Source organism: Theropithecus gelada, chromosome 1, assembly GCF_003255815.1.
Source record: "Theropithecus gelada isolate Dixy chromosome 1, Tgel_1.0, whole genome shotgun sequence".
Classification (NCBI taxonomy): Eukaryota; Metazoa; Chordata; class Mammalia; order Primates; family Cercopithecidae; genus Theropithecus; species Theropithecus gelada.
Genome location: NC_037668.1, coordinates 10,068,112 through 10,091,494, shown reverse-complemented (window position 1 = coordinate 10,091,494; position 23,383 = coordinate 10,068,112). Strand labels below are relative to the sequence as shown.

The following is a 23,383-nucleotide window of genomic DNA, read 5'->3' as shown; positions in this document are numbered from 1 at the left end:
GTCCAAAAAAGGTGAATTAAAATGAGGTACCTTAACTCTTAAATAATTATTGTCATCAAAGATGAAACTATAAAAGTGATCACACCCATTGATCCATTAATTCCATTTCTGAAAACTTATACTAAGGAAATAACCCAAAGTATGGAAGTAGCTATAGGCCCTGACATTATTCAAATCAGAATACTCATACAAGGAACAATTGAACCCACAAGATAAATATATAGAGAATCTTAGAATATCAGTTTTGTTAGGAACTGACTTCAAAGGATAATAACCTGAACTGATCAGTAATTATTAACCATAGTAAAAAAAATTGTATACTTAAAAATGCAGAATTACACAGAATTTCAGATAAACCAGTTGGACAAAAGCTGATAATTACTTCTGGCTAAGTCCTTAGACTCTCAGTCACTGTTGTTTGGGTAAAAAAACTGTGAAAGCACTGAACCTGGCATATTATTCGCAGGGTCATTTGTAGCAACAAGTAAAACTTAAATTCCTCACAGATAATTACGGTGCATTCAAATAGGATATTCTGTGACCTTATAAATTATGGTTATAGAGGCAAGTACTGTAGAGAAGTGTTTAGAATACAATTTAATAGGAGAAACAGTGATACATTAATTTGTATCTACATTGACCTTCACTGGGTTGTTTATTTGTTTGTTTTTAAGCACAGAAACAAGGAAAATAAGGAAAGGGATTTCGTGGTTTGGGGGAGAATTTGTCTTTCACATTTTTTCGTCATATATAGTGATACAGTGATATGGTTATATAGTGAAAAAACTTAAGTTGAATTCAAAGCCCAAAAGGAGTATCCTAATTGCCCTAGGGTGGGGGTTGGAGAATGGACAGAAAGGATGAAGCAGCAATCTGGTAAGAGGTGAAAAAAGAATAATAAAGAATAATAAAAATATGCACATAGCCAGGTGTGGTAGCTCATGCTATAATCCCAGAACTTTGGGAGACTGAGGCAGGCATATTGCTTGAGTCCAGGAGTTCGAGACCAGCCTGGGCACATGGTGAAATCCTATCTGTACGAAAAATACAAAAATTAGCTAGGCATGGTGGGCAATTCCTGTAGTCCCAGCTACTTGGGAGACTGAGGCAGGAGGATCATTTGAGCCCAGGATGCAGAGGTTGCAAGATCTCCAAAACCAAGATCATGCCATTGCACTCCAGCCTGGGTGACAGAGAGCGACCCTGTCTCGAACAAACAAAACACACACACACACACACACACACGGAGGGAATAACTGATGAAAATTATACCATTAGTATGTTTCTATCTGTAATCATTTATGTTCTTAATAATCAGTGTGATATTCATTTTCATAATCAATAATTTGATTAATACCAATAAAGCCATAAATCCTTGCATTTGATTTTGGTGTGTACTTGCCTGGGGTTCTGGATATTCATGATATATCATTTCCTGTAAAATACTGAAATAGATGATGATAATAATAATTGTTACCAAAGCAGGTAATGAATGGAAAGATGCTGTGTTTTCTTAATACCCTTCTCTGTCTGCTCTGGTAGCAGTTAGATCCTAGTCCATGTTAATCCAACCATGTTAATGTCAAGGACTCACCTGAAGAGGAATTGGAAAACAGTTTGTTTTATAGTAATCCCTCAGTTGTTACCTCTTAGCTTTTTCCATGTGAATGTTTACAGCTAAACCACTGGGTCATACTGGCCCTGCCTATATTGTATCTCTGTTTTGCTTTTAGTGTTTCTCTTAAATTCATCATTTTTGTAATGGAATATTTCTATAAACGATCTGGGTCACACTGAATTTGAATCTTTCAGAGCTCTAGAAATGCTTCCCAACCTATTGCCATCTACTGATTCAACCTGCTCTCAATGTCCTCCTTCAGATTGGCACTAAAGATCTAAAAATACTAGCTCTCAACGTGAATCATGTGAGGCATCACTCATTATATCTTTCTATAGTAATTCTTGGTTATGTGCAGGCCATGAGTCTATTTCTGAGTACAGACTGCAAAGACTTTGATTGAATTCAAGCAGAAACTTCAAAAATTATTAAAAGTATAGAAATTCTACTTCTAATGATTTTGATACTGTTTTCCTAGAGAGGGAAAACCTGATCGTTGATCTAAGAACTTTTTCCAGTATATGAAGAATTGTTTTAGAGGATAGAGACTGATTGTTCTGCTCTATCACTTAGAACAAGACAGAAAGGAATTGTACTGTAGCACTTATGAGAATTATTAAAACACTGGGATGATTCACTTTCCTGGAGATCTTTTTAAAGAGAATGGATACTTATCACTCTGAGTTATCCATCTGTAATGACTAGGGCAAAGAGTAGGTTAATTTTCTGTTTTGTTTTGTTTTTTTCTTGGCCTCTGTGAAATAGACTACTGTTCAAAATGATCTTCACCTTTATTCCCCCTTTTTTAGGCTCTCTTATACTTCATTCATGTGATGGATCACATTGCTGTGAAGGAGTATGTATTAGTGTATTTTCACACACTGACCAGCGAATACAATCATCTGGACTCTGACTTCCTGAAGAAACTCTACGATGTTGTTGATGTCAAGTTAGTTATTTTTGCAAATTATGAAGGGGAAATAGTTTCTTTCTTTTCTAATATTAAGCAGTGGCAAACATTGCTTTGTATTCTGTGAAAGGATATTTCATGTAAGAAAGACTTTTATCACACATAGATTAGATATTTCAATCATAGGAGACCCTCCCTAACTGAAACCTATTTTGCATTAAAGTAAATTCATATGTAAACTTTTTACATTACCAATCTTTGTGTATAAAATAACAAAAATACTACCTTCTATTTATATGATGTATTATACTTATCAAAATACATTTATAAACATTATTTACTTGGATCCTTTAACCCAGGAGTTGGTTAGGAGAAATATTATCTGTATTTGAAAAATGGAAGACATTGACATTCTGCAAAGTGAAGTATGTGCCCAAAGTCTCACAACAGTAAATGCAGAATTTGGACTTGAACCCAGGTTACTGACTTGGAGCTAGAAAATTATTTTCATTAAAGCATATTTCCCTTGAAATGATAATGGAAATTTTTTTTTTTTGAGACGGAGTGTCACTCTGTCGCCCAGGCTGGAGTGCAGTGGCTGGATCTCAGCTCACTGCAAGCTCCGCCCCCCGGGTTTACGCCATTCTCCTGCCTCAGCCTCCCGAGTAGCTGGGACTACAGGCGCTCGCCACCACGACCGGCTAGTTTTTTGTATTTTTTTAGTAGAGACGGGATATCACCTTGTTAGCCAGGATGGTCTCGATCTCCTGACCTCGTGGTCCACCTGTCTCGGCCTCCCAAAGTGCTGGGATTACAGGCTTGAGCCACTGCACCCGGCCAATAATGGAAATTTTAACCAGAAAATATATGACACCCCACTGTAGCAAAGATGAAATGTAGTGTTTTACATTTTTTCTTATTAACATTTTTTTCTGAATAAAAAGTGGCACTCAACCCTCCTGTTAGCTGTTTTGTTATTTGTAGCATCACAATGTCTGTGTGGATTGCATTGAGAAGCCCATTTTGCAGTTAGGGTACAAAGAAGGCAAGTTACTGTAAATTTCCAGCTATCCTTCTTCTCCCATTAAATCTCATCTTATTTAGGAATATTAAAGCTTTCATTACCCAATAGACACCTTTTTAGCTTTCTCTGAATGTGGATTGTATATATGAAAGGAAGCTTCACTCCACTGTAGTTCTGCTTCTACCGCTAACCAGTTCTTTAATGTGGAACAGGCCTCAGCTGTGAAATAGTTTGTACTATTTCTCTGAAGTCCTTTCCAATTAACCTCACATGACCCGATGTTGATTATTGAACTGTTGAAAAAAGTCTCAGGCACACATAGAGAAGCCAGATGGAATAGTGGATAGGAGTATGATTCTGGAGCGGTATTGCCTGGGTTCAGTTCCTGGCTCTGCCACATGATGGCTGGGTGACTTTGGGAGGGCTAAAATACCCGCAGTAATAGTACTGTGCTCATACAATTGTTAGGAGAATTTAAGTAGGCCTCTATAATTTCTGGGACACAGCAGATTCTGCTAGTTGTTGTGATATGACCATTGAAACTTTTAGTTTAAATTTTTGCTCTAATTTTAAGTGATTTAGCTGCTGTTTAACTCTGATCCCAGAGATTCTAGCATCATATTAAAAAATGACACACAATAAATTTGTCAAATACAAATGTGCTTAACTTTATCCTACCTATAGGTGGCTCTAGCTCAGCTGACAGAAGCACTTAATATCTCCTATAAAACAGATACTTTAAAAAATGAAATGTTCTCTGGTTTGTTTTTGACTCTCACCTAAAATTCAATCTGTAAATTATAACTGCCTTTATTTTTCTCTGATTATGTTTATATACCTAGGCAAGTAGTTAATAGTCTATGATAGTAGTTGGTTTTAGGCATGAACTTATACTAATTTTTTTGTCATTTTATTTTTGGATCAGGTACAAGAGGAATTTGAAGGCTGTTTATTTTGTTCATCCCACATTTCGTTCAAAGGTACGGTATTTTTCTCTTTGTCTAAATCTAGAATTTATGTGTCCTACATGCCCAGAGTATTAAGATAATAGCTCAGCAACTTAATTGTTGCTGTCACCATTGTGACTGCTAATTTCCTGGTTTCTAAGTGACCTTGAGTTGTGGTCCTGATGTTTTGGTTGTATGTGACTCCAACGCCTTTGTGGGCAACCCTTATAAGCCATTAGCCCATCAGTCCCTGCCTCTTTTCTTGATCTTTGTTCATCTGGGCCTTGTTTATGCTGTTGTTACAGAATACACTTACCTCCTCTGCCCATGGCTACCTCCTGCTTGACCTTCAGGTCTCAGCTCTACTTTCTATAGAAATTCTTCCCTGACCAATCCTGCAGCTAGTAGCTGTTCTTGCATTGTAACCCCTTTAGATTCTGTAGTCTTATATCATTGTTATGTTTTTATTTTAGTTGCATGTTTAATTTTCTTCCTTGTATATGAGCCAGCAAGATCCATGAGGGCTAGAATATAGCAGTCTTGCTCACAATTATATTCCCACTACCTAAGCCTACATCTTGACTTCATCAAGACATCTAGTCTCTTGGTCTTTGTACTCTTTCTGAAAATATCATCTTGCCTTTATTTTCTTCTCTGTCAAGCTAAAAACTGACATTTCATCACTTCATCCACTCTTGTCAGTCACCCTAAATTAACCTAGGACCTCTTACCCTTTCATCGCACCTGACCATCAAAACCTAAACTTGAAATAATCCATTGTACTGCTTTCTTCACTCATATAAGTCACTAGTAAGGAGCTCTTTATCTTTACCTTCCCACTCCAAACCTACTTGCTAACTGTTCTTATCATTGCCCCCTTTTTCTCTGTCACAAAAATGTGTTCCATCTTAATGAACACATTTCATTAATGTCCTTCTTAACGAAGGACAGCCCCTCTCCCTGTGCTGTGGATCCCGTAGTAATGACATTAGCTTAAGTTTTCTGAGCACTTGCTATCTGCCCATTCCTCCTGTGAATTATCTTGCCTAAGCTTTGCAGTATACCTGTGAAATAGTTAGCAGTAGTTGTCCCACTATACTGGTAAGGAAATTGATGCTTAGAGAGATTAAGGAACCAAGATAACCAACAGTTAGTAGCAAAGGCTAGATTTGAATCTAGGCATTTTTTCCCAGACCATAAACTACAGAGTATATTTCCATTTCCTTAGAAAACTCTCTTCAACGGTTAGCGTCTTTCTCCTCTCCCGCTTTGCTGGATCCAAATTACCAACTTTTAAAAATGCTAAGATCTATTTTTCTCTCCTCTAATTTACAACCAAAATTGTTTAGTATAATCTTTGTTCTATGCTCACCATCTCCATTTCTCATGTACCTTTTAAATTACTCCAGTGTGGTTATCCTGCTGTGCCAGCTGAAGCTTTTCACACCAAAATCATTCATAATTTCTGGGTCACTAAATCTAATAGACACTTTTCTCTCTCTATGTTACCTGCATTCCCTACAGCCTTAAGCACAATTGATCACTTCTTCCTTGACACACTTTGTCTTGGCTTCTTTGAAATTTACCTTGCCTGGTATCTCTGCTACTTCTAGCTGCTGCTTCTCAGTCTCATTTGTCGGCCTCTCTTTCTCTTCTCATCTCTTTTTAGAGACGGTCTCACTCTGTCACCCACACTGGAGTGCAGTGGTATGATTATAGCTCTCTGTAACCTAGAACTCCCGGCGTCAAGGGATCCTCCCACATTGGCCTCCGGAGTAGCTAGGACTGCAGACATGCACCATCATGCCTGGCTAATTTTTTTTATTTTGTATTTTTATAGAGATGGGGTCTTGCTGTGTTGCCAAGGCTGGGCTCACACTTTTGGCCTCAAGTAATCCTCCCACCTTGGCCTCCCAAAGTGCTGGGATTACTGGCATGAGCCACTGCCCCTGGCTTCCTGCTTGCATCCTTTGAGTGTTAGTGTTTCCATGTTTCTCCACCCTCATCTTTAATTCTATACCTTTTTTATTCCCATTTCTTCAGTGACCCTCAAAAATATATGCAATCTTCAAACATATATCTGGGGAGGCAATAAAGCCTAATGTTTAGAACTATGGTTTCAAGATTCAGATGACCTGGGTTCTAATCCCAGCTCTACCAGTTACCAATTTGTCATCTCAGGCAAGTAGTATAATTTCTCTATGCTTTAATTTTATCCCCTATAAAATGGGAATAATAATAGCGCCTATCTTTTAGGGTTATTGAAAGATGAAATGAGTTAATACATGTAAAATACTTAAAACATTACCTGACATATAATAAGTGCTCAGTTAAATGTAAGCTATCATCATCATTTTCATTATTATCATCATCATCATCATCATTATCGTTCTTAGGCTTTGACCTTGGTATTGAACTACTGATTAGATAGCTCTACTTAGGTATCTTATAGGACCCTGAAGTTCAACATTTTTAAACAGAACTCCTCATGTACTCCTCTTCCACCTATTCCCGAACTGCTGTTTGTGTTCTCTGTGTTAGTAAATGGGACTACCGCCTACCCAAGTGCCTAAGCCAGAAACCAGAGAGCCTTTCTGGAGCACTTTCTCTACCTCATCTCCTAGCACATTGCATCAGTTCTGTGTGTTTACAATTGCTCAAATTTATGTCTGTGTCTTTATTCCCACTGCCTCTACATTAGTTCATCCCACTGTCAGCTTTTACTTGAAATGACACAGCAGCCTCCTGAGTAATTTTCATGTTGTCCTGCCTCCAATATTGCACTGCTCCAAGGGCCTTCAGGCATGCCTTGTGAACAATTTTCTGATAATGTTGTTATAAGAAGCCTGCACTATTTACTATAATGGTCCTTTTCAAAAAAGTTTGCTGTTTCCTACATACATTACCTTCTTCTGTAAGTAAAATGGGGATAGCAACAGTATCATACCTGCCTCATAGGACTATTGTATATAGTATGTTGATAAACATGGACTAATTTGTGATTGCCAATTTAGATAAACAATAAATTTTAAGTTCAAGCCATTACTAGTTTATGTCAGTATTGTTTGGTATCAAGAATTTTTTATCCTTTTTTGGGGAACCAACAAATTTTGCATACTAGCTTTTAGAGAGGGATTGCATGTTGTCAGGTGAAATGAACAAAGATGACATCACATCTACAAGTGATTTACTTTGATGGACTTCGAGAAAGAAACTCATGCCAAGCATCAGCTGAAAAAGTCCCAAATATTGGCACAAATTTTCTTTTCAGTCTCATTTGAAAAATTCACAGTGTGAGATTTGGAGATAATTAACCATTTTCAGAAGACTGGAACACCAATTATTCTACCAAATAATGCAACGGTTTTGACTACAACCCACAGTAAGAAGCATGTAGTACAGCACTAACACACTGCACGCATGGGAACTTATATACATGTAGTGGAAACAAAAGCTTCATGAAACAAAGCTCATTCTTCTTATAGTCTCTAGTCAGTGTTATCCTTGTTTCTTCTTTTCAATGTTATTAATAATCAACTAAACTGATGATTGCACAACTCAAATTGCACTTTGAAAAACACTAGTTATTTTAAGATTTTGAAATATAGTTTTTATCTACTATAAATTTTCCAAATTGTGTTTATGTTTCTAACTATGACAACTAGCTTAAATTATTTTTTCTCTTCTATTAATCAGGTGTCAACATGGTTTTTTACCACCTTTTCTGTCTCAGGACTGAAGGACAAAATCCACCATGTGGACAGCCTCCACCAGCTGTTTTCTGCCATATCACCAGAACAGATCGACTTTCCTCCTTTTGTCCTTGAATATGATGCCAGGGTAAGAAGTACCAGAAGTTCTCCCTCACCTGGTATGGTATACTAACTGTTCTATAGAGCAGCACTTACGAGCACAACATCCTGTCATTACCGGATATTAATGTAAATTAGTGAATCTTAGTAAACTTGGTAATATCATTTAACATCCTTTCCCCATGATAACGTTAGGAAAAGGGTTTGTCCCAAGAGAGACATTTTCCCCATATGAACATTTCAGTGGGAGATCTCTCTGCTGTGAATTCGGAACCAATTTCATTTGTATTGTAAGTTTTCTACTATATTTAAAACAGATACCTCTACGTAATTTTCTTAAGATTGAATGGCTTTCCATCCACACAGAGCCAGAAGAATTTATTGGTCATCACTTTTAGAATTAATTGTAAATCATGTAGCCTATCTCAGTAGTCTTTACCCTGCCAAAAGTTTCATTTTTCTTAAAGTTTGTATAATGTTTTTAAGAGCATCATCTGATAATATTATTTATAGATGCGTTTATGGATCTGTTACATAAGCACTAGTCAAAGGACTATTCGTGAATTTCATCAATTTATTCTATTGTGTTTATTCATGGTTTCACCTTAGTAATTTTTGGAAAAAAAAAAAAAAGTAACACACTTGGCCAAAAGCTCATCAAGCTCATTGTTTAACTGTTGTTGATTGCATATCTTTATTCATGAACCAGGGGATATATTTGAAAGTTATATTCAGTTTGAAATAAATTATTCTTCCCTAATTATTGTGCAATGTGTATACAGCAAAATAAAAATTCTGCAACACAATTTCTCTCTAACATTTTTCTAACTTTAGCTATAATTTTTTTTCCCTTATGTGCAGAGTAAAGTGTATAATGTGATCTAATGGCTAATAAAATTTCATGTTTGACTGTTATACAGAGAGGATTTGTAATTGGAGCAGCTGGATCATAGATACAAAAATTGTTGAATACAGGGAAGGGAAAATAGTACATTAGTTTGTATTTACTGCAGGTTGCTGGAGTAGAAAATGATCTTAGTGTTTTTTCTTTGAACTCTACATCACTCATCTTAATGCTTAAAAAATGGATAGCAGAAAATGTGAAAGACACTAAGAAACATTCTTATACTTAAAATTTCGAATGACAATTCATAGCTAGTATCTGGATTTATCATTTATTTTCTGGGATAGAAACATACAAGTTGGGTGTTGATTAGAAAACCTAAAGGACTGTATTTTAAGCCAAAGCATTTTTTATATACTTACGGGCCTATAAAGCAGGCTTTCATTAAATATTAAATATAGCTTCACCACACTCAAGCTTGGTTTTGTTTTTTGTTTTGTTTGGTTGTGTATTTTAGCTGTTATATTTTTATATAAATACAAGCATAATAATGTAATTAATCAAAATTAAGTAGACTAACTTACAATCTAACACTTGGCTCATTGGATTGCTCTCTGTACCTATGCTAGAGCTTTCTAAAATTGAGATGTTAGATCAAAGAGAGGCATAAAAATGGGGAAGAAGCAAAAGACGGTTTCTTAGTCCATTTCTTTGTTGCTATAAGGGAGTACCTGAGGCTAAGTATAAAGAACAGATTTATTTGGTTCATGGTTCTGCAGGCTGTATGAGAAGAAGGGCACCAGCATCTGCTTCTGGTGAGGGACTCAGGCTGCTTCCACTCATAGCAGAAGTGTAAGGGGGAGCCAGTGTGCACAGAGGTCACATGGTGGGAAGGGAAACAAGAGAGAGGGAAGGGAGGTGTCAGGCTCTTTTTAACAACCAGCTTTCACAGGAACTAATAGAGCAAGGACTTACTTATTACCACAAGGTCAGCACCAAGCCATTTATGAGAGATCCACCCCACACCATGACTCAAACACCTGGCATTAGACCCCACCTCCAACACTGGGGATCAAATTTTAACATGAGGTTTAGAGGGTCAAATATCCAAAATGTAGCATTTCGCCCCTAGCCACCCAAACCTCATGTTCTTCACACATGCAAAATATAATCATTCCATCCCAGCAGTCCCCAATAGTCTTAACTTGTTCCAGCACCGACTCAGAAATCCAGTCTCATCCGAGACTCAAGGCAAGTTCCTCACAGCTGTAAATCTGTAAAATCAAAATCAAGTTATTTGCTTCCAAGATATAATGATTGTACAGGCATTGAGTAAACATTCCCATTCCAAAAGGGTGGAATAAGAGGAAAAGGCCAAAAGAAAGGGGTAACTGGCCCCTTGTAAGTCCAAAACCTATCAGGGCAGACATTAAATCTTAAATCTCCAAAATAATCTCCTTTGGCTTCATGTTCTGCATACCAGGCACACTGGTACAAAGGGTGGGCTCCCAAGGCCTTGGGCACCCCTACCCCCATGGCTTTGCCAGTTGCCACCCACATGTCTTGCTCTCACAGGTTGAAGCTGAATGCCAGAGGTTTTTCCAGGATGATTCTGGGGTCTGGACGGGAGCAACACAACCCCACAGCTCCACTAGGCAATGCCCCAGTGAGGACTACCTGGAGGTGCTCCACCACTGGAGCAGACTTCTGCCTGAGAACCCAGGCTTTCTGATATATTCTCTGAAATCTAGTTACAAGCTGCCAAGCCTCCACCACTCTTGCATGCTGCATGCAGACTTAACACCACATGGAAGCCACCAAAGCTTACAGCTTGCACCCTCCAGAGCTGTTGCCCGAGCAGTACCTGGGATCCTTTGAGCCATTGCTGGAACCAGAAGGGGCTGGGATGCAGAGAGCAGCATCCTGAAGTGTTAAAGCCTTGTCCCTCCCAAACCATTCTGTCTTCCTAGTCCTCTGGGCCCGTGATGTGAGGAGCTACCTCAAAGATTTATCCTTGCTAATCTCTCTAGCAAGTGGTTGCTCCACAGCATCCTTAGATTCCTCTCTTGAAAATGTTCTTTCCTTCTCTACCACATGCCTAGGCTGAGAGTTTCTAAAATTTTATGTTCGGCATCCTTTTTTTTTTTTTTTTGAGACGGAGTCTCGCTCTGTCGCCCAGGCTGGAGTGCAGTGGTTAGATCTCAGCTCACTGCAAGCTCCACCTCCTGGGTTTACGCCATTCCCCTGCCTCAGCCTCCCGAGTAGCTGGGACTACAGGTGCCCACCACCTCGCCCAGCTAGTTTTTTTTGTATTTTTTAGTAGAGATGGGGTTTCACCGTATTAGCCAGGATGGTCTTGATCTCCTGACCTCATGATCCGCCCGTCTCGGCCTCCCAAAGTGGTGGGATTACAGGCTTGAGCCACCGCGCCCGGCCTTCTGCATCCTTTTAATTATAAATTCCAACTTTATGTCATTTCTTTGCTCTCATATCTGATTATAAGCTGTTAAAAGCAGCCACACCACTTCTTGAATGCTTTACTGCTTAGAAATTTCTTCCACCAGATGCCATAGGGTACCAGTATTGTTTGTCCTTCCATAAAACTCTAGGGGATGGACACAGTGCGGCCAAGTTCTTTGCTAGGGTGTAACAAGGATGACCTTTGCTCTAATTCTTAAGTTCCCCATTTCCATCTGAGACCTTATCAGCGTGGCCTTTACTGACTGTATTTCTATCAGCATTTTGGTCACAACAACTTAACCAATCTCTAAGAAGTTTCAAACTTTCCCTAAGTCTTTCTGTCATCTTCTGTTCCTTGCAAACTCTTTCAGCCTCTGCCCATTACCCGGTTCCAAAGCTGCTTCCATATTTTCAGGTCTCTTTATAGCAACACCCCACCCCTCAGTACCAATTTTCTGTTTTCATCCATTTTTATGTTGCCATAAAGGAATACCTGAGGCAGAGGTTTATTTGGCTCACATTTCTGCAGGCTGTACAAGAAGCATGACACCAGCATCTACTTTAGGTGAGGGACTCAGGCTGCTTCCACTCATGGTCGAAGGGTAAGGGGAGCCGGTGGGTGTAGAGATCACATGGCAAAAGAGAAAGCAAGAGAGAGAAGGAAGGGGCATGCCAGTCCCTTTTTAACAACAAGCTTTCATAGGAACTAACAGAGTGAGAACTTACTACCACAAGGACAGCACCAAGACATTTATGAGGGATCTGCCCCATGACCCAAACACCTCCCACTAGGCCCTACCTCCCGCATGGGGATCACATTTCAACATGAGGTTTGGAAGGTCGGATATTCAAACTATAGCAGAAGATATCAGGAGATGATGTGGAAGGGGCAGGCAGAGAGCACATCACTGAATACAGTAACTTTACATATTAGTGCTGCAGGTCTTTGGCTTTGTAGTCCGGGAAGAGTGTTCTGCAAGGGAGAATTGCCATTGCATTGCTGTTTAGACAATGACTATAGAAACAGTATAGAGAATGACTAGAGGGGGAAGGGTAAGTCCATGGGGGAAAAGATGAGATTCTATTAGTAAAGCCTGGAGGAGAAACGAGACTATATTGTTAGGGCAGTAATAGTGATAATGGCAGAGATTTGAAGATTTTAGAGAGATTTAGAAATAGACATTTTAGGAAATAAAATTCACAGCATTTGGTGACTGAGTAGCCGCTAAGGATGAAGCAGAAAGTAAGTTTCTGCTTTGGGAGACTTGGTGGATGGTGTTGCTATCACCACAGAGAAGCAATTTGGAGGAAAAAGATTGAAGGATTGGCGGGGGGCGGGACAGGTACTGTGTTCAGTTTGTGACATAATAAGTTTGAGCCCGTCAGACATTGAAATGGAGATACCAGTAGGTAGCTGCATGTTACTTTGTAAGGAAACATTTTCCTTTGTTAGGAAAAATTAAAAGTATGATCAGAGAAAAGAAATGAGTATAGAGTTGGTTAATTTCATTATCATGTTCAAATTGTGCCTTGCATATAGAAGGTTCTTTATTTGGTTAAGGAGTGAAGTGATTAGTATCTGTTTAAAAAAAAAAATAGAAACCCATTTCAGTGGGCTTCTATTTTTCTGGGATTTCTGTGACTTGGAATAGCAACATAAAAGGGACCTTTGAAGGCAATCAGAAGCTATTGTTTAATCTATCTAGGTAACAGTGATACTGAGACCATTTCAGAAAGAGAGTGAGTTGGCATTCTTAAAAAAACACACAGCAGAGAATATACAGTTTTTCCTGGCAACAATTCTTTAAATTTCTATGATTGTTTCCAGAAATAGAAAAAATATTTGATTGCTCAGCAGTCTCTTGCCCAGTGTGAAATTAATAATGGAAATTCTATTTCATGGCATTAAGTATTGAACTTGCTCTTCTTAGTTTGTCATAATTTAATGTAGATGTGAGAAACTTAGAAAAAAAGTGGTAATAGAATAGAATAGAGAACTCTTAAAGACAGTGAACTTTTCAGATGAAACTCAGAATAGATTCATCTCTTCAGGGCATGTTTCTGTAAGTGTAGCTTCCATGCATATTGAAGATAAAGGATTTGGTTAATGAAACATTTTTATTGGGATTTCTTTTTTATATAAAAGTATTTTTTTTTTAGTTTTTTAAGTTCTGAGGTACATGTGTAGGATGTGCAGGTTTGTTACATAGGTAAACATGTGCCATGGTGGTTTGCTGTGCCTATCAACCTTACCACTCAGGCATGTCACCTGGGTATTAAGCCCAGCATGCATTAGCTTGTTTCCCTAATTCTCTCCCCCTCCCCCACCCCAACAGGCCCCAGTAAGTGTTCCGCTCCCTGTGTCCATGTGTTCTCATTGTTCAGCTCCTACTTACAAGTGAGAACATGTGGTGTTTGGGTTTCTGTTCCTGCATTAGTTTGTTGAGAATAATGGCTTCCAGCTTCATCTATGTCTCTGCAAAGGACATGATCTCATTCCTTTTTATGGCTGCATAGTATTCCATGGCGTATATGTACCACATTTTCTTTATCTGGTTTATCATTGATGGGCATTTGGGTTGATTCCATGTCTTTGCTTTTGGGAATAGTACTGCAGTAAACATACACGTGCATGTATCTTTATAATAGGATGATTTATATTCCTTTGAGTATATACCTAGTAATGGGATTGCTGGGTGAAATGATATTTCTGGTTCTAAGTCTTTGAGGAATCACCACACTGTCCTCCACAATGGTTGAACTAATTTACATTCCCACCAACAGTGTAAAAGTGTTCCTATTTCTCCACAGCCTCACCAGCATTTGTTGTTTCTTGACTTTTTAGTAATTGCCATTCTGACTGGCATAAGATGGTATCTCATTGTGGTTTTGATTTGCATTTCTCTGATGATCAGTGATGTTGAGCTGTTTTTTTTAAATGTTCATTGCCACATATATGTCTTTTTTTTGAGAAGTTTCTGTTCATATCTTTTGCCCACTTTTTAATGGGGTTTTTTTTTTCTTATAAATTTACAGAAGTTCCTTGTAGATTCTGGATATTAGCCCTTTGTCAGATAGATAGATTGCAGAAATTTTCTCCCATTCTGTAGGTTGTCTGTTCACTCTGATGATAATTTTGTTTGCTGTGCAGAATCTCTTTAGTTTAGTTAGATCCGATTTTTCAATTTTAAAAAAGGTTTTGTTAAAGTTTTTCAAGTTTTTAGAAATGTAGCCTATCCTAGGATTTGTTTCTACCTATTTTTTTTTTTTAATTTTGTTTAATACATGGTTAGGTTTATAATTGGAAGGTAAGTTTTCCTAGATGTCTTGTTATCCTGGTTATGGCCCAAGATCAAGTCTTGCTCCAAAGCATTTGTGCTGAAGAATGGCAGAGTACCTGATTTATTTAGTCTCAAACAATTTCACTGCCTACTGTGTTCAAGACCTGGTAGGTTTAATGCTCTATAATAGCTATAATGTAAATGTACCATGAAGAAATGCTATTTCCTTCTACTTACTCTTCATTTCAAGCTATCGTCTTATACTAGCGCTAAGCATTATCTGTTTGTGATTTGCTGAAAAACAAATTATTTGTCAAAGAAATACTTTCCTTAAAAATGAGAAACCAGTCTTAAGTCTCATAAATCTAATTGAGGATCCTTCTATCATGAACCTGTCTTGATTTTTATTGAGATTAGCCAAAATAAGGGCCAAAAAATCCCCCCTTACACTAATTTGTTGCCCTTACATTGACATTAAAGGTTTGGCATTTAATTCTCCGTCTTGATCTTGAACTAAATTTCCTGAGAACTGTAATGGTTACAAGCCTTGCCACTCAAGCATGTCATGAAGACTCACTTCTGCCAAAATAGTTATAGCTATTAAATTCCTCTGTGATAGCTTCTTTGTTTTCATAACTCTAAATTAAGATTTGGCACACAGTAAGACAACACAGTCTAACAAAAAAGAATCTGGATGTTAGATTCAAATAGATTTGAATTTACATTCAGGCTGTGCTGGTTACTAACTAGGTAACTTTAGGTAAATTATGCAATCTGTGTGATCCTCACTTTCCTCTTCTGTAAAGTGAGGATGTTACCTACTTCATGGCATTACGTGAAGATTTAAAGGGATGACTAAAAGCGCCTATAAATTGTCTGGCATATAAAATATTCAATAAGTGGTATTATTCTTAAAAAATATTATGATTCTATTGCCTTTGCCTACCTTACACTCTGAGTGATACTAGTTGAACTACCTAATGGGTGAGGGCCTGCTTAGTGCCAGACATGTGCTAGACATTTTATATCACTACCTCAATGACTGTAAATCCCTTTTTTTCACACTTCCAGTTAAATTGGTTCTGTTACTTAAATGTTCTTGTGCTTTTTTCTTTCCACAGGAAAATGGGCCTTACTATACATCATATCCCCCATCACCAGATTTGTGACCTGCCATCTTTCAGTGCTTCTTGGTTCCCAGGATGCCACTTCCTCCACGAATGCTACCTGTTGAAGTGATACTCATTTTTGCTGTACAGATCCAGAGAGCCTTTTGTCCCCACCTCTCTGGTATTTTTTTATTGACTGTATATTTTCGGGCACATAAGCAATCTAAAAATGGTAGGCCATTATGAACTGCACACATTTTAAATTTGTATATTTATATCAAATGGAAATGTTCATTTTTAGATTGTTAATAGAAATTGGGGAGCAACTTTTGAGTATCTTTAGTTTCCTGAAGGACACCGAATTCTCCATTAGATAAACCACCAAGACTGTTCACGTCATCTCTCTAACATTGCACGGTTCCTTTGTGTACTTAAGTGATTCTCGAAATACACAGAACCAATGTATGCTAACCAGATGCATTGTTTGCTTCAGATCCATGGTGTTAATACCATGTACGTTTTATAAAGATAATTCGGCTATGTTGAAAGAGAATTATCTGGGACCAAGAATGTGGAAATGTATCTGACAAAAACATCAAAATCATTAGCAAAATATAGGGCTTAGAATGTTAATGCACAAGTTAAGACTAAAGTTTAAGGACTAAGGTTCCTTGGATTATATGATTTGTTAAGATTGCCACAGTTCTGATCTCAACAGTGTGGGGAAACAAGAAGACTGTATCCTCAGCCTTTTTCCTATAATCATGGATGATTTGGTCTTATTCACAAGGACTGCACATATTAGTACTCTTAAGAACATCTTCCAAGACTCCAGCAGTGAGCATTTAGAGAGTGTGTTGTCTTCCAGAGTCATGATTGATTTTGTTTAGCTATCAGGTCTACTACCTCTAAGGACATTTCATAGCCGCATCTTTTGAGTTGCCTGCATCAGTGTGGAGGAAGTGTGTCACAGTGAATAAATCCAGGGGGCTGATAATTGGCAAAAGACCACTTTTACCACTCAGGCTCTATTTGTGCCTTAGCTTGCTTATGAGTAAGAATTATAATTATGCTGCCTACCTCACAGAGGTATCATGAAGATAGCATTTAGAAAGGGCTTTATTGTGGTGGGGTATCTTCAGTTAGTTTTTAAATGGGAATAAATATATCTGAGGGAATGCTACACAGCACTCCTCCTGTCCTTGATACCATTTGAGTGATTTTTCTTTTTGTGGGGCAAGACCTGTTAGTCTAAAATTCCAACCCTGATGACATCCTTCCTCTTTTGTCCAGAATCTCTTCTGGCCTGCTCATCCCCCGATGCTATACTTCAATGAGAGGCATCTGTTGGCCATTTTAAACATTTCTTCTTGAATTAAGGTCAAACCATTATTATTCCCATCTAGGTAGCTTTGTACTTTTTTTTGATGCCTGCAGCCACCTCCCGATGGCCCCATCTTCCTCAACCTATCACATAAGTTGGCAGTTCAGAGAAAAAAAAAACAGAACCTTTCTGTTCTATCATGTGCTCCAGATCAGTATTTCCAAGAGTCCCATTCTTTTCTGCCCAAACTAATTCTTCATTGGAGATCAAAGAAACATATTCTCTTCATTTATGATAGAGAAATCTCCCTGTAGTTGCATTAAATTCATCCTGTATTTTCCCATATAAACAAGAAGGGACTTTACATTTTTTAGATAAAGGTTCTTATCTTTTGCATGTATTGAAAACATTTTCTTTGTGTCAGACTTCAAAATTACTCGATCCTTATATATACATCTATGTTAAGGTCCTCTCTTATGTCCCCTAGGTCATCGCATCCAGGCAGCCAGTCAGATGTCAGATGTTAAGCTTTCTCTCAAATAGTACTTTTTTTTAACCCCTTGGGCCCTGTACCTTAAAAGTCTGAAACTTTAACTTCATCTTCTACAGTCAATTGTGAGATCATATTTGAGGTATCTTCTTCACAAGGAGCAGCTATGAAAGTCTGCCAACTTTTCCTTATTAAAGGGGAACTTGGCTACCTCAAGAATCTGGCCCAAACCATTTTCTGTATAGATAATAGAGTCCATAAGCTACTTTGCCAATTTGAAAGGAAGCAAATTTATATATACAATTTCTTACAGGCAGTAGTAATTTTGAAAGGATGTTCCTTTGCTATATTCATACCAGTATATTAATGTTTAGTAACACAAGCAGGATTCTACATATGCTGAGATTTTAGTACAATTGATGTCCTAGGATTTAAAGGTGGTACAGAACTATATACATATCAACTGTGTTTTATGATTCAATAATGTCTAAAGAAAGATAAGGACCACTTTTCTCACTGAAACTAAATTTGATGCTTTTACAGATGTCTATAGTGTTATAGAATGAAGTTGCTTCAAAGTATCAAATCCTAGAGGAGAAACTTAGTGACCTTGACATTGAAATAATTAAGCAACATTTGGTATACCAGTCTGCCTTTATGAAAAGGTTTAGCCTGAATAATACATGCCATTTTCAAGGACATATTAGAAGATAAAGGGAGAGTGGAGATGACCACCAGCGTCTGATGTTAATTCAAAGCATCGCCAAGTCTTTAATTTAATTAAACTTTGGTCATGCTAAATGCTAATTGAATTGTTGAAGACACAAATTATAAAATTTTTATTAATCATGCAAGGCCTAATATGATTTTTAAAACAAGTACACTTCTTGTTTCCACATGTATTTGGGTTCTTAATTCATCTATATCCAAGTTTCTTGATAGTGAAAATTACATCTTAAAAAAAATTCAACCTTCATTAGACCCGTGAGGGCAAATGGTACATATTTTAAAGATTTTTTTCCTTTAATATATATTATATATCATTGGTGGATGCTTTATATTTCTTTTTTCTTTTTCTTTTCTTTTTTTTTTTTTTTTTTTTGGAGACAGAGTCTTGCTCTGTCACCTAGGCTGGAGTGCAATGGTGTGATCTCGGCTCACTGCAGCCTCTGCCTCCCAGGTTTAAGCAGTTCTCCTGCCTCAGCCTCCCTAGTAGCTGGGACTACAGGTTTGTGTCACCATGCCTGGCTAATTTTTTGTATTTTTTTTTTTTTCAGTAGAGACAGGGTTTTACCATGTTGGCCAGACTGGTCTCAAACTCCTGACCTCAAGTGATCCACCCACCTTGGCCTCCCAAAGTGTTGGGTTTACCAGTATGAGCCACCATGCCCATCCTATATTTCCTTTTCCAAAGGAATACATCTGCAGTATTTTGAGAGTAATTAGCAGAGGATTTTTAGAGTATTTTTGGTAGGAAAAATAAATGTAGAGTTTTTATCAAATTTCTGAAATTGAAAAGAAAATATCACTTCTTTCTAAAGAGGGGTAAGTGTAGTCACTCCAGTAGAAAAATATGGCTTGCCTATTTTCTTCCTCTTTTCTGTTTACTTGGATGTTGTTTAATGATTTCAAACTGTAGGTTTAGTCTTGTCTTTATAACAGTTAATGGAGAAGTGATAAAATTAAGTATTCAGCATAAACTAAAGATCACTCTTTGTATTTCCTATGATACATTGACTGTATGTATGTATATAGAGTTTAAATTGCTTAATATATGAGCAGAAATGATTAGAATTTGAAGTACTTGATAGAGGAGAGTTATATGGTTCTAGTGGCAGTGAATTGATTGTATTAAGGACCAAAAGAACTACAGGATAATATAAAAACACCTTGAAAACTGGAGTGAGTTAGGTTGTGTTTTTTTTTTTAAGGGCCTTACTATACCTTTTTTTTTTTTTTTTTTTGTCGCCCAGGCTGTAGTGCAATGGCACGATCTCAGCTCACTGTAATCTCTGTCTCCTGGGTTCAAGCGATTCTCCTGTCTCAGCCTCCCCAGTAAGTGAGATTACAGGCATGCACCACCACACCCAGCTAATTTTTGTATTTTTAGTAGAGACGGGGTTTCACCATGTTGGCCAGGCTGCTCTCGAATTCATCTGCCCACCTCGGCCTCCCAAAGTGCCGGATTACAGGCATAAGCCACCTTGCCTGGCCAGGTTTCTGATTATAGTTTTCTTAAGTTGTAATCATCATAATTAACATGTGCTAGAGTGTTTTCACTGTGCTGGCACTAATACTTCTTGGCATATAATTAACTCTTGTTTTGCAATTGCCTGAGACCATGAAGAATGAAGGAGGGCTTTACCTTACCTTAGTCATTTTGAGTGAATACCGTAAACTAGGTGGCATAACAACATACATTCATTTCTCACAGTTGGAGGCTGAGAAACCCCAAGATCAAGGTGCCATCCAATGCAATTCCTGATGAAGGCCCTCTTCTGGTTTGTGGATGATCTGCTTCTTGCTATATTCTCACTTGGCAGAGAGAGAGAGAGAGACATCGTTACTTTCCTGTCTCTTCTTGTAAGGCCACTAATCCCATTCGTGAGGGCTCCACCCTCATGACATGATTAGCACCCAGAGGCCCCACCTCCATATGCCATCATTTTGTATGTTAGAGTTTCAACATAAGAATTTGCAGGTGAGAGAGAACATAAGCATTGAGTTCATAACATACCTATAATCTAGGTCATATCATAACCCCAGAGATGATAAGGATTGCCTGGTAGGCCTAACCATATATACATATACATACATGCACACACACATATATGCATAATCTGCCTTGCTTTACATTGTTTGAGTCTGACTTCTGTGGTCCATATGTGAAGAACATAGAGCAATCAATAAACTAGTTCAAGCTTTGAGTCTTACTGAACTAGTCCTTAAATAGATGGTATCAAGATCATTTTTAGATATTAGTGACTCTCTTGTTTATTAGTTATTATTTTTTACACTTTCAAGAAGAGCATCTTTGAATCTTTTCAAGTACAGTATGCCTTAAATGTATAGGACCACTGAGTTCAGGAAGAAAAGCATAGGTATTCTCTAGGTGAATTACACTAACAAAATCACAACTGCAGAATGTGATCTGATACTTTTGTTAGACAGTAAAGCTAATACATTTTGTATACAGTCACCATTTTTTTGATAATGTGTTTGGTTAATGTAAGCACACAGTCATCACAGACTGAGACAGGACTTTGTTAGACCAGATCTTGTGAGCTAAATATTTAAGAGCTTAACATATATAAATGATTTTAATTGCTGTTGGGTGAAGGAAACCTAAAAATGCTTAAATTGGCAGATCTTACAATTTGCTTACTGAAAATTCAGAAAGCTTTTATGAAAACTTTGCGTTTTAAACTTTTTTTCTCATTCTGAATTAGAAGTTAGAACCCTTTTAAAGAGGGTCTCACTTTATACAAATATAGCCTATGAAGAACCAATAGTGAAATAATAGTGTTTATATTGAACCCCAGGATGAGACATTATTTTTTGACCATTTACCTCAGGTCTTTCTCTAATTACCAAAGTTAACCTGGAGAGTAGTTAAAAACTCAGTGAATGTTAGTCAGCATTCTCTGTGGAGACCTGGACTAGTGATTCCCAGACTTTCATGTGCATATAACAAATCAGCTGACTATATTATTAAATGGAGATTCCAATTCAGTAGTTCTGGAGTGGCCTCTGGGATTATCAGTTTCTAACAAGCTCTTAGGTATTATCAATTTTCCTGGTCCCCAGACCATAGTTAGAGTAAAGGAGCGTAGATTGCATTTAGCTTGCAGATTTTCTCCTTCAAGGAAAGGAGACAGAACTATCATTGTAATTCCTCCTGTGGTCCAGGCACTCTAAAGTTCATCATCTCTTCTAATCCTCTTACAAATCCTGTGAGGTTGGTGATAATAGAAGTTACCTGCTGAAGATGACACTCACAAGTGGGACTGACCGTGTAGACCAGTTTTCTCAAACATGAATAATGTACTTCATTTTTTAATAAGGAAAAAAATCTCTTAGCTCAGTTTTTGCTTAATTTATATTTATTATAATATTATCTAAATATATATAAACATAAAACTAGGAATAAATGCTTTATGTTCGTACGTCTTGCACAAGTATAAAACCAAAACAAGTATAAAACCAAAACTATAAAACTAATAAAATTTAAAATAGTATTAAATAGTGATGTTTTGACAAAATGAAATCGTCACTTGTAATGTGATTATGGTACTGAGTGCTACAGTACAAGCTCTTTTCAGTTCAACAGGCATGTGCTGTGTGCTGTGTGATGACCCAATTCACCCTGTTTTTTTTCTATTCAGACTGTTACTTTAATTTGTTCAGCACATAGTGATGTTATTTGGTCCTCATCTAGCCTGAATGCATCATTCCCCTATTAAAGCAACCTCTGTTCTCCATAAACCTTCCACCACTAATGTAGAACTGGGCCTTAACAGGGAAGTCAATACAGATGCAAACCTAAGCACTGAAATGGTTGTGCCAGTATTTGGTTTTAATACAATTATCCAAATAATTCAGAACATGAATATTATTTTAAAATGTTTCATCAACACGAATAATGCTTAATTCTCATAGTAAGTTCATGGGCACTTTCCTACACCCAACACATACATGCTCCACAAGGATTTCTCATGGACCCGTTTAAGAAGCAACAATTTAGTAGTCAGTAGCATTGGCTCTTTGGCTTCTGACACACTCAGACCTTGGGCCTGTTTGTCAACTTTTTCCGAACCCTAGTGTTTTCATGTATTCAACAGAGATAATACTAATTGAATAATTAGGAGGAACAAATGCAATAATGTACATAAAGCTTGCATAGTTGTGTTTATAAATAGCCACCACTGCTTTGATTAAAATTAATAACAGCTAACAGTTGAGGATTTACTATGTGCCTTGAACGTTGCTAAGCTCTTTATATATATTATATATTGAGTGGTAGAATCAGGATTCAAATCCAGATCTGACTCCAAAGCTCATGCTTTTATAAAAAATAATTTAAATATAGAATATCAATGTAAATTGCTTATTTAGAAAGTTTTTGTCTTATATTTTCTCAAAAATATTTATTATCAAATTAGTGATTCTGTAGAGGGGTAAATAGCTAAATTTCCTTTTACAAATTTTATGATGTGCTGATTTCAAATTGACATGAAGTATAGATTTCATTTAAAGGCAGTCATGCCAGATTGTGCTACAGTAAAGGAATATTTGGACCATTGGGCTCAACTTAGCATTATTATTCTCTTGCATATTTATGATCAGTAACTAATAACATGAGATTCTCCCTGAATTGCGATACAGCTTTTTTTGCAGAAGAAGCATTCCCCTCCATCAGTATTATTCTGATATTCCATGTCAGTTTTGTGAAATAGTGTGCAAACATCTTAATGTTCATATGTAAAACATCTTTCAAAACTTTAGTTTCTAGTCAGTTTTCTCTTAGTTTGCTAAGGTAAAGTCTGCAGTTCCGTAAAAATGGA

The 23,383-nt window shown here is 37.3% G+C and overlaps 1 protein-coding gene across 1 annotated transcript in view; it reads left to right on the top strand.

Annotated features, from left to right (window-relative positions):
- Positions 1–23,112, top strand: part of GDAP2 (ganglioside induced differentiation associated protein 2) — a 62,791-nt gene extending 39,679 nt beyond the window's left edge. Inside the window, exons 11-14 of the mRNA XM_025390630.1 lie at positions 2,428–2,567; positions 4,478–4,532; positions 8,196–8,339; positions 16,018–23,112. Coding sequence (XP_025246415.1) covers positions 2,428–2,567; positions 4,478–4,532; positions 8,196–8,339; positions 16,018–16,065 — 387 coding nt within the window. The 3' untranslated portion in view covers positions 16,066–23,112. The remainder of the gene's footprint in view (positions 1–2,427; positions 2,568–4,477; positions 4,533–8,195; positions 8,340–16,017) is intronic.
- Positions 23,113–23,383: the final 271 nt, after the last annotated feature.